The 11,277-nt window shown below is 39.4% G+C and overlaps 1 protein-coding gene across 1 annotated transcript; it reads right to left on the reverse strand.

The window, feature by feature from the left end:
* Window positions 1-4,171: 4,171 nt before the first annotated feature.
* Window positions 4,172-5,782, reverse strand: LOC111387466. The gene is made up of 2 exons (XM_023012022.1): window positions 5,437-5,782; window positions 4,172-5,274 (listed from the first exon to the last, which is right to left on the reverse strand). Exons 1-2 carry the CDS (start codon window positions 5,780-5,782, stop codon window positions 4,172-4,174), a joined length of 1,449 nt encoding a protein of 482 aa, XP_022867790.1.
* Window positions 5,783-11,277: the final 5,495 nt, after the last annotated feature.

The following is an 11,277-nucleotide window of genomic DNA, read 5'->3' on the forward strand; positions in this document are numbered from 1 at the left end:
CTGAGCTTACGGTTGAGCAGTTCAACTCTTTATTTACTTTTAAGGAGGATTGGAAGAACTCGGGTTGGTGGTACACAAGTGTTAGGCCAAGGACGGGAGGTTCTTTGGTTTTAGACACCCCCTCATCGATTAAGAAGTGGAAGGAAGAGTGGTTCTATGTGTCCGGGGAGTGGCAGTTTCATTTTGCCGAGGTGAATAAGGACGACGTGGTCGCAGCGCTTTGTCACTCGTTATGTAAGTAACTGCCTCTTGGTGTTTTGATCTAGATTGTATTCCGAGCGGCTCTAATTGATATCATGTTACTGTGCAGATTACAAGAGGTCTACACTAAAGAAAGATACTCAGAGGCCAGCGGAAGCAATTCGTGCATTGCCGAAGAAACAGAGATCTTGCAAATTTTTGCTCTCGAATTCCAACCTTTTTTAGGCCAGCTTGATTCAAACCAGGGTGCCGGGGCCTTCCACCGTCGCAGCTTCTATATCGGTTCCGACCAATTCAGGTAGATTTTGATTGGTTTATTGAGGTGATATTTATTAGAATTGAGTACTGACATACTTTTTTTGTTTACAGCTCACAATTCAGAAATGTTGGGATACAAGGCGGCAAAAGCTGCGGCCACAGCGAAGGCCAAGAAGAGGGATGTCCCAGAATGGGATGAAAGCCGTTCTGAGGAAGTAGAGGACGAGGTCCCCTTGAAGAGGAACCGTACTGGTATGCTGCCCATACCAAGGGTCCCTGAAGTTGATCCTGCGTTGAGCTCTTCTCCTTTGGTGGCCATTACTTTGTCGTCTTCAGCTCATACCTCGCCACCTCCTGGGGCACCTGCTTTCACTTCGACTAGCTCATTAAGGATGCAGGAGAGGTGCCCGGACTTACAAAGGCCATCACTGGACAGTCTACTAGGCCACCGTCCAGAGATCTTCCTGGATTACTTGCAAGCTCCATCTCCATCGAGGGAGGTTACTGCTTCATTTCCCCCACTTCTGCGTGATTCTGCAAACCTGCTTACCAGGAGTTGGAATGAAAGGGAGCAAGGCTTCCTTAATGAGATGTCCATAGGTGAGTCCCTAGTGACTGCTCAACTCCACGGCTATCGCTCTATCCTGCACATGACGACCGTAGCTGATAAGGTTTTTTCCTTACTTCATTTTATTTGATGATTTACATATTTGCGAGGTGCTTAACTTATGGATTTTAATGTAGGTGAAATTTGAGCTCAACAAACTGATGGAGGTCAAGGATCAGGCCTTGAATTTGTATAATAGCATGGAGGCTGAGAGAGCTCAGTTTGCAATAAAAGAAAAAGAATACGAGGAGAAGCTTAATATGATGGGATTTGAGTTGAACTCGAGGCTGGAGATGGAGGAGAAGTGGATGGGGGATATTAGAGCTCTAAGGAAGGAGGCCGATCGTAGGGCTGAGGTTGAGAAGAAGAGGATTGAGGAAGATAGAGTTCGGACAGAGGAGGCTGTGGAGAAGGTACGGGAGGCAAATGAGAAAGCAAAAAAGGCGATGCGTAGAGCTGAGCAGGCTGAATCTAGGGCTGCGAGGGCAGTGGAGACTTGGAGGTCGTCCTCCGAGTTTAATGCTCTTGCTCAGGATTCGATTACATCGTGGCTCTGGAAGAAGTAGTAAAACACATTCGCAGAGAAAGGCCAGGGTTCGACGTGGGTTTCCTTGAGGAGACTGTGGAAGAGCAGAAGGAAGAGCTTCAACGTTTGTCGAAAGCGGCAGGGGTTCGGATTTCTCCTGCTAATGAAGATAATGTCGCTCCTCGTGAAGACCTCCCTTCCCCTAGCTCTTCTTAGGACATTTTTTGGATGTGTGATGAATTTGTTAAACTTTATGGATATCTTGTTTGTGCTCGAAGATGAGCCGTACTCTATTTTGAATGCTTATGAAAATGTATGTTTTTTTTTGTGGGGTCTAAATTTTATTGCTTATTTCATCCTTTCGTGAATTTTTAATGATTGAATGTCTTCTAGTCAGCGTATGTGACAAAACTCGTAAGTCATGCAAACCTAGATCGTCCTGCACATGCTGCTGGGCTTCGTAGAATTTCCAAATAGGAATTTTTGCTAAGGGTCGTAGTATTTACGACCTTAGATCAGCCTGCATATGTAGCAGGGCTTTGTAAGATTCCTTAGAAAGAATGTCTACTAAGGATAACACGTACAACCTTAGATCGGCCTGCGTAAGTAGCAAGGCTTTGTAAGATTCCTTAGGAGGAATGTTCACTAAGGGTCGCAGCACTTACGACCTTAAATTGGTCTGCGTATGGAGTAGGGCTTTGTAAGATTTCTTAGGAGGAATGTCCACTAAGGGTAACACGTATAGCCTTAGATCGGCCTGCGTATGTAGCAGAGCTTTGTAAGATTCCTTAGGAGGAATGTCCACTAAGGGTCACAACACTTACAACCTTAGATCGACCTGCGTATGGAGCAGGACTTTGTAAGATTCTTTAGGAAGAATGTCTACTAAGGGTAACACGTATAACCTTAGATCGGCCTGCGTAAGTAGCAAGGTTTTGTAAGATTTCTTAAGAGGAATCTCCACCAAAGGTAACACGTACAGCCTTAAATCGGCCTGCAAAGTAGTAGGGCTTTGTAAGATTTTTTAGGAGGAATGTCCACTAAGGGTAACACGTACAGCTTTAGATCGACCTGCGTATGTAGTAGGGCTTTGTAAGATTCCTTAGGAGGATGTCCACTAAGGGTAAAACGTACAGCCTTAGATCAGCCTGCGTAAGTAGCATGGCATTATAAGATTCCTTATGAGGAATGTCCACTAAGGGTCGCAGCACTTACGACCTTAGATTAACTTGTGTAAGTTGCAGGGTTTTGTAAGATTCCTTAAGAGGAATGTCCACTAAGGGTAACACGTACAGCCTTAGATCGGCCTGCGTAAGTAGCGGGGCTTTGTAAGATTTTTTAGGAGGAATGTCCACGAAGGGTAACACGTACAGCCTTAGATCGACCTACATATGTAGCAGGACTTTGTAAAATTCCTTAGGAGGAATGTCCACTAAGGATCACAGCACTTACGACCTTAGATCGGCCTGCGTATGGAGCAGGGCTTTGTAAGATTTCTTAGTACTCTGAACAAGATGGTCAAAAATAGGAAGTCCATTTTCATTGGTGTAATTGACGTTACAAGTAGGCTTTATATGTCACGGACTTTTCTCGTTCATTGATAATACTGCTTGAGGTGTTCGGCATTCCAAGGATGGGGTAAGGGTCTACCCTCCTAGTTTTCCAGCTCATATCCCCCTTTTAGCAGGACTTTCATTATCAGATAGGGGCCCTCTCAATTCGGGCCCAGGCATCCACTGCCTACCTCTCTTGTGGGGAGGAATACTTTCCGTAATACGAGGGATCCTACTTTGAATTCTCTTTTTCGAACTTTTTGATTGTAGTACTTGGCGTTTCGCTGCTTGTAAATTGAATTTTTAAGTTCAGCATTGTTTCTTTTCTCCTCGGTTAGGTCGAGTTCCGTACGAAGAGCCATGTGGTTCCTTTCTTTGTCGAAATCAGTTATGCACAATGAGGGAATGCTGACTTCCAGTGGGATTACAGCCTCTACACTGAAAGCCAGTGAAAACGGTGTTTCTCCCGTGCTCGTCGTTATAGTGATGTGATAAGACCATAGCACACTGGGGAGTTCATCGGTCCATCCTCCTTTAAACAAGTCGAGTTTTACTTTCAATGTATGCTTAATAATTTTGTTATTGGTTTCGACTTGGCCGTTTGCCTGAAGATGGTTTGGCGTTGAGAAATATTTCTTAATGCAGAACTCTTCATAGAAATCTGAAAGTTGTGCATTGTCGAACTGTTTTCCATTGTCCGTTGCAATGGAGTGAGGTATGCCGAACCTACAGATGATTGATTTACACAAAAGTCGGTTGTTTTCTGTTCGGTGATCTTGGAAAATGGCTTTGCCTTGGCCCATTTGGTGAAGTAATCAACTACGACGATGGCAAATTCTACACCTCCTTTTCCAACAGGCATAGGTCCAATTGATCGACCCCCCATTTCGCAAAAGGCTAAGGTACTGTTACTGGGTTTAACTCGCGCGGTGGAATATTTATGATGGGGGTGAGGCGCTGACATTTGTCGTATCTTTTAACAAATTCAAGGGAATTACGTCTTATTGCAGGCCAGAAGTATCCTTGTCATATGATCTTGTGGGCTAGTGAGAGCCCTTTTGAATGGTTTCCACATATTCCTTCGTGAAGGTCTTGCAGGGCATGCTGAGCTTCTTTTTCGTTTAAACACCTTAACAAAGGTGTAGAATATCCACGTTTGTATAGAACATCGTCAATGAGTGTATACCTGGCCGATCTGATTCGAAGCTTTTTAGCCTTTGCAAAATTTTTGGGACATTTCCCGATTTTTAGGTAGGTGACGATCTCATCCTGCCAGGTTGGTTTAGGGTAGATCATCATATGGACCACTTCATCTAGCTCGATAGACGTTAGGGATATTCTTCCCATGGGGAAGCTATCAAATTCTTCAATTCCCTCACTGGTGGTTAGCCGGGCCAGTGTATTAGTGTGACCGTTCTGTGATCGGGGAATTTGCTTGACTTTGGTGGTGTTGAACCCTTCAAGTTTTTTTCTTACAACTTGTAGATAGTTGTCCATTCTTTCTTCTTTCGCCATATACACACCGTTGACCTGATTTACGACTAGTGGAGAGTCGCTGTGTATGATCATATCGGAGATCCCCAACCCTGAGGCCATCCTTTTGCCGGCAATGAGAGTTTCGTACTCTACCTTATTGTTTGAGGCTTTAAAGTCAAATGGAAAGGCTTCGCAGAATATGCGATGTTCAGGGCTGATTAATACAACGCCTGCCCCAGATCGTTCTCCGGTGGATGAATCGTGGACATAAAGTCTCCATGGGGTTTCTTTTTGTAGTTCTTCGATTGGGACGTTGCAGAACTCAGAGACAAAGTCGGCGAGAGCTTGGTCCTTGATGGAGGAACATGGCATGTATTTGATGTCGAATTGTCCGAACTCAACTGCCCATTTTACCATCCGACCTAAAGTGTCGGGTCTTTGTAGTGTTTGCCTTAATGGAGAGTTGGTAAGGACCTCAATGGGATGTTCCAAGAAATATGGCCTTAGTTTTCGCGCGGCCATCAGCAGGGTGAATGGCAATTTCTCTACTTGAGAATATCTAAGTTCAGCTTCGTAAAGTGCCTTGCTTACGTAATAGATTGGGCGTTGAACACCGTTCTCTTCTTGAGTTAGAACCGCACTAATGGCATGTCCTGAAACAGATAAATAAAGTTTCAAGATCTCGTCGGCCTTAGGTTTTGAAAGCAGCGGAGGCTGAGCTAGTTGTCTCTTTAGCTTGTTAAATGCATCCTGACATTCTTTGGCCCATTCGAACTTCTTTCCTCCTCATAACGTGTCAAAGAAGGGTTTGCAACGGTCCGCAGACTTGGAGACGAACCGGCTGAGGATAGCAATCCTTTTGGTTAAACTTTGTACCTCTTTAGGTTTAGTTGGAGGCCTCATTTGGATGACAGCTTGTATTTTTTCAGGATTTGCCTCGATTCGTCGGTTGTTCACAATGTAACCTAGGAATCTTCCAGAGCTGACCCCGAAAGCACATTTCCTTGGGTTCAACTTCATTCCATACTTCCTCAGTATATCAAACATCTCGGTCAGGTGCTGACAGTAATCCTTGGCCTTGATGCTTTTGACCAGCATATTGTCAACATACACTTCCATTATTTTCTGATCCGTTGGGAAAACATGGAATTCACTAGTCATTGGTAGGTTGCACTAGCGTTTTTTAGACCAAATGACATTACTCTGTAGCAGTAAAGACCTCTATCAGTTACAAACAAGGTATGTTCTTGATCTGGGCCGTACATCGTTATCTAGTTATATCCAGAATACGCGTCCATGAAGCTGAGTAGTTCGTGTCCGGCAGTGGCGTCCACCATTTGATCTATTCTTGGCAAAGGAAAACTGTCTTTTGGACATGCTTTGTTGAGGTTGGTGAAGTCTATGCATACCCTCGAATCTCCGTTGTGTTTTTTCACAAGGACCGGATTTGCGACCCACTTCGGGTATTTGGCCTCACGAAGGAAATCGTTATGCAACAGTTTTTACACCTCCTTATTGAGTGCTTCATATCTTTCAAGGTTCAGAGGTCGTCGTTTTTGCTACTTTGGCCGAACTGAAGGATCCACCTGTAATTTGTGGCATGCGATGTTTGGGTCTATTCCTCTCATGTCCCCATGATTCTAGGCGAAGACATCAAGGTTTTGTCTAAGGAAGGCCACAATTTCGTTTCGGGTGGATGGCTATAGCTCCCGCCCGACTTTGAGCTCCTTTGTTTGGTCCTTGGCACAGACTTGAACTCCTTCTAGTTCTTCGACGGGTTCTCCTCCTTCAATCCTAGTCCACGGGTCAAGTGGAATGAGCTCGGATTCTCATACGTTTGCCTTATGCACTCTCTAATTTTAAACCAACTTTAAGAAAAAAATGGCAATTTATTGTTTAAAAAAGATCACAAAATATGTTTAGAGAGTGTAATTATGCTTTGAGTTGTTGTATGAAATCACTTGCCCTTTACAAGAGTCCAATTCAACTATTTATACATAGTTTCAGCCGACATTACATCAAATCAGTCAAATTAGCAACAGTATCGAGCTCAGAACTCGGGTTGCCGGATTCTCTTGTGATTGGTCGATGAGGCCGGTGGCTATGTGTAAATATTTTCCCCAGATAATGATGACCTGCAAGGGGCTGGAGGTTGAGGACTTAAAATTGGTTGTTCCGGGCGGTGATGATGTCACCTGTGGCAAGTGTATTTGATTGATAGGGTGATGTGACAAGGGATAATCATGATATTTTTTTGAGATAACGGTGGGATTGTCCGACCTGGGAGTAAGGACTGAACTCATATTTAACTGAGGTGGAGTTAGCGAACTGTTTTTATTAGATCGGAGTTCGATGTCAACAGTTTTATTCATAATAAACCTGTCCATGGATAAAGTCTTTAAAATGGTCTATATCCCATGATGTACACAATGCAAATAATCGTGGGGGGGGGAGGGGGGGGGGGGGGGGGGGGGGGGGGGGGGGGAGGGAGACACATCAAACATAAATTTTTGTGCTCTCTATAGGTATGACATGTTAAATAAGGTATATAGACATCTCATATTTAGTAATCGTACTAAAAAATTAAAATTGTCCAAATATACTCTATATAACATAATGAACATGCTTCGCAAAGTTCAATTATCGTACATTATTATCACACCAACATGAATGGTTATAAGTGCTTCTTGTTAAGAATAAAAAATAATTAGGATGAATCTAAGCATAGACAGGATTCATATGTTTTTGTGAAGCTTGTGATTGGGGCTTATGCCATCTGTTGTAGGGTCCGATTCTAAAATAGAAATGGGTTTAGATATCTTCTCACTACATTACCTATAGCCTCAAATTAGGTGTCTTTTTTTATTCTTATTATTTTTTATTTAGAAACTTAAACTTTTAATCAGTATGCGAATCAATTGTTTTTTTTTTTTTTTACAAAAAATATAAGCATTTTACCAATTTAGTGGTGTGGTAGAGCTAGTGTTTTCAATTTGGGGGGATGAAGCAAGGATTTTTTTGAGGTTTGAAGCACTAAGACTATTGACGAATCTGCAAAATTGTTGCGATGCTACTAAGCCCCTATTTGGGCATTATTAAAATTAATTTTTAGGAAAAAATATATTTTGAAATAGTGATTTTTTGAAGAATGTGCGGTTAAAAAGAAAAAAAGTTTTGAATTTACATATAAAATTCATTAAAATTAAAATAGAGCCCAAATTGAGACTAAGAACAATGGTGTGAAGTAATAGAATAGTGATTGCAATTTGTTTGGGGCAAGATAGTTCATCCACAGAATCAATTCAACTTTTTTTTTTTTTTTTGCCCATTAATTTTGATTTACACAATACCAATTAATTAATTATTATTAATGCCTACTGTAATAAATGAAGTTTGACTCACTTAATACCTAGAGGGGGTGAATATGTGTAGTATGCAAAATTTAATTTTACTACCATTAACTTGCAACACGTCAAAAAATTTTAAATCTGGATGTATCGAAACTAATTTGTAATACGACAATCATAAAATAACATAAGTAAATGTGTAAAAGTAAATATCACCGAAAATTTTATGAAGGAAAAATTCTTGACGAACTTTTCAAGAGAAAAAACCTTCTAGCCCAGCAAATGATCCGTTAAAAAGATGAACTTATAGATATGGTTCAGACACAACTAATTAGTAGACTTTGACTCTCAATCTGTAATTATTGAAGAACTTCTCGATTGTGCGTTCTTACACAGCTTTAGAATCTCTGGACTTCTTTTTCCCTTGTAGATCACCAAAAACTCATTTTTAGCAAAATTCTGGTCATCTCTCATCATCATTAGGACTTTGAAGGATATTTGGTAAGGGTTTTGTGGTGTTTTGATTTTGTAGTTGAGACAAGAGAATAGATTGAAAAATTTGTTCTTCAGTAAGATCTTCTCTTTACACGTAGTTGAGAATTCTCTTTACACGTAATTATTCTCAACACACAAGAGACTAAGATTTTCAAAGCGTATATATAGTATTTGAAAGTTCTAGGTCGTTTGGGATTGTTTAAAGCTAAAAATTTTGAATTAGGGTTTTCCCCATAGATAGACCACTCAAGCGCTCCTTGGGCAATCAGTTATTGGACTAGCCGCTCGAGCGTTCACATGGCATTCTTCAAGTAGTTTTTGAACATTGCTCGACCTTCTTGAGTAGAATTGAGCACTTTCAAAGACACTTTCAACAGCCAACAACTCAACCCCAAATACAACTCGATTAAATAATGTTTGGACATAGAACTTTATAGGTTTAGATCTAACAAACTCCCCCTTTAACATTCCATAACAAAATCATTTATTACATAATACACAATGATCAAATTCTAATTCCTACCATGTTTAAATTTGACTAACCGAAAAATTCCCATAACCACACTCTATCTTAATTGTTTTGTCATGCCTATTTCCTGGAATACAACTCAAATAAACTAGGAATCCTTCTTTTAAAAAATTGCTACAATGTTTAAATGTGTACTGATTGTTACTCATCAAGTGAGCATACAAAGAACAAGAAATTGATCATGCATTCGAGTATGAACAATGAAAAATGAGATCATCCCATACGATTTGCTCTACAACTTATATAGAGTACAAGTTATAATAGATCAACACGTGTATTGTGCCGCTAGCAATTTATGCGCAAGACTTAAAATCTTAATTTTGTGAGAAGGAACCTGCAAAGTGAAATTATTGATGAATGAATATTTTTCTCAAATAATGAAAGGCAAAACAAGGAGCTACTAGGACCTATTAAATTAAGATAGCTCAAATTAATTCTTTGTATAACCTTTTTTTCCTCCCTTACCTATGAGCACATTTTGAAGCTCATAAAAATATTTTGAAGCTCATTGTTGCTGCCTTTATTTCAAACTTGCATTTTTCTTTCAACAATTATTTTATTTTATTTTTTTACGTGTTTCTGTTGACACTTGGGGAATATACCAAAGCTTATGTCAACTCACATTGAAGATCAGTCCACCACACCTATGACCGCCATCCAAATATCACACATGCAGTCATTATTCAATTACAAAAAATTAGTATGTGTAGTGAAAAGGGAGATGAAGTAATCTAAGCATGTTCTAGAATTAGTTAATGGAATTTTTTTGCTACTTTTCATTCAACTTACAAGTACACATATCACAAGACATCACTTCAAAGTGTTACATTGATAAAAATAAAATAAATAAATAAATAAATAAATAAATAAATAATTTAACAATTTTTATTATTTTTTGATAAACATAAAAAAACAAAACGATGAATTAACCAAAAAATAAATAAATACATAAATAAACGAATTAATTTGCATGCAAGAAGAAGTGAAGAACATGACCTAACTAATACATGCACTACTACTCAAGGAGTAGAACAATTATAAATGGTTGTCTGAAGAAATTCAGTAATATGATTATCCAAAGGTTTGATATCAATTGGTTGTCATTAGAAACGTGGTCAACATCTTTAGTAAGTTCATTTTTTACAATCTAAACCTTCCTAGAAGAAGAGGTTATCGTAGTGAAGGAAGTCATCATATCAGTCAAATGACTAACTTGATTAGTTAAAAATTTAACTTAATAAGTGATGTCCCCTTTATTGTTCCTAACTAAGAGTTTGTGACACATGGGTCTTGTCTGATCTAACTCGCCATAGTTGTAACATTTGGGAAAGAACCTAGGGACAACACTACGTTTCCAGTTTAGGACTTTAGGTTGAGTAACCTTATATTGAATATACGATTTCTGTCCTTGGATATCCCTTTTCTTGGATTCATTGAATTTTAAACTCTTGGTTTTGATAGAGACGGGTACAAAGGTGGTTTTAGATAAGGTAGTGGCATGATAACTTGCTTAATTATATCTCTAACCTCTTATACTTTCAGTTGATCTGTTTAGTTCTAAGATGTTGTCAAACTTCTTAGAACCACTGGACAAACTTCGACATTGTGCTTTGGATTTCACAAGCTCATTCACAAGAATCTTAACCATATTTCTAGAAGCTCTTTCTCAACCTTCAACTCATTCATCCTTCTAGTTGACTCCTCAAGTTTGACTACTAGTATAACGCCTCGAACTCTTTTTCATTATTATTGTTATTTTCAAATAAAAAATGAGCTCAAGGTGCTACCAAAACTTTTCTCTATCTAATTTAGGCGGAAACATATCGAAAATATTTGATTTCAAATTATTAAACAACATAATAAATATCGTGCATAAATATTAACAAAAAGATATTCTTTATATAAATTGACTATTGTCTTTTCTAGAAATTTTACTTGACGACCACATTAGCGTCGCTCCGTCAATCTTCCACACGTCCTCACGACCCGTTCTTATCTGAAAATATTGTAAGAGTGAGTATTTTGAAAACACTCAGTAAGAATACGTGCACATCCTTTTTCACATGATATAAATATAAAAATAGCATAATATACCAACATTTCTTAGGAATTTCTTAAGAATCCCCATATCCCGTAGGATTTAATTTCTATTTTTTGACCTGACGGTCCATCCCGAAAGATTTAACATAGCATTCGACCCGAAGGCCTCCTCATAGTATCTCATGCCAGAATTTACATATATATCAAGGAATAAGAATTTACCACTTGCACCATGTATTCTTACC

The sequence above is a fragment of the Olea europaea genome, unplaced genomic scaffold, assembly GCF_002742605.1.
Source record: "Olea europaea var. sylvestris unplaced genomic scaffold, O_europaea_v1 scaffold405, whole genome shotgun sequence".
NCBI classification, from domain to species: Eukaryota; Viridiplantae; Streptophyta; class Magnoliopsida; order Lamiales; family Oleaceae; genus Olea; species Olea europaea.

Coding starts and splice junctions, on each gene's coding strand:
- LOC111387466 (XM_023012022.1), bottom strand. CDS start 5,782: ATGACTAGTGAATTCCATGTTTTCCCAACGGATCAGAAAATAATGGAA. Junction 5,275..5,436: donor CGTCTCCAAGTCTGCGGACC/GTTGCAAACCCT, acceptor TATCTGTTTCAG/GACATGCCATTAGTGCGGTT.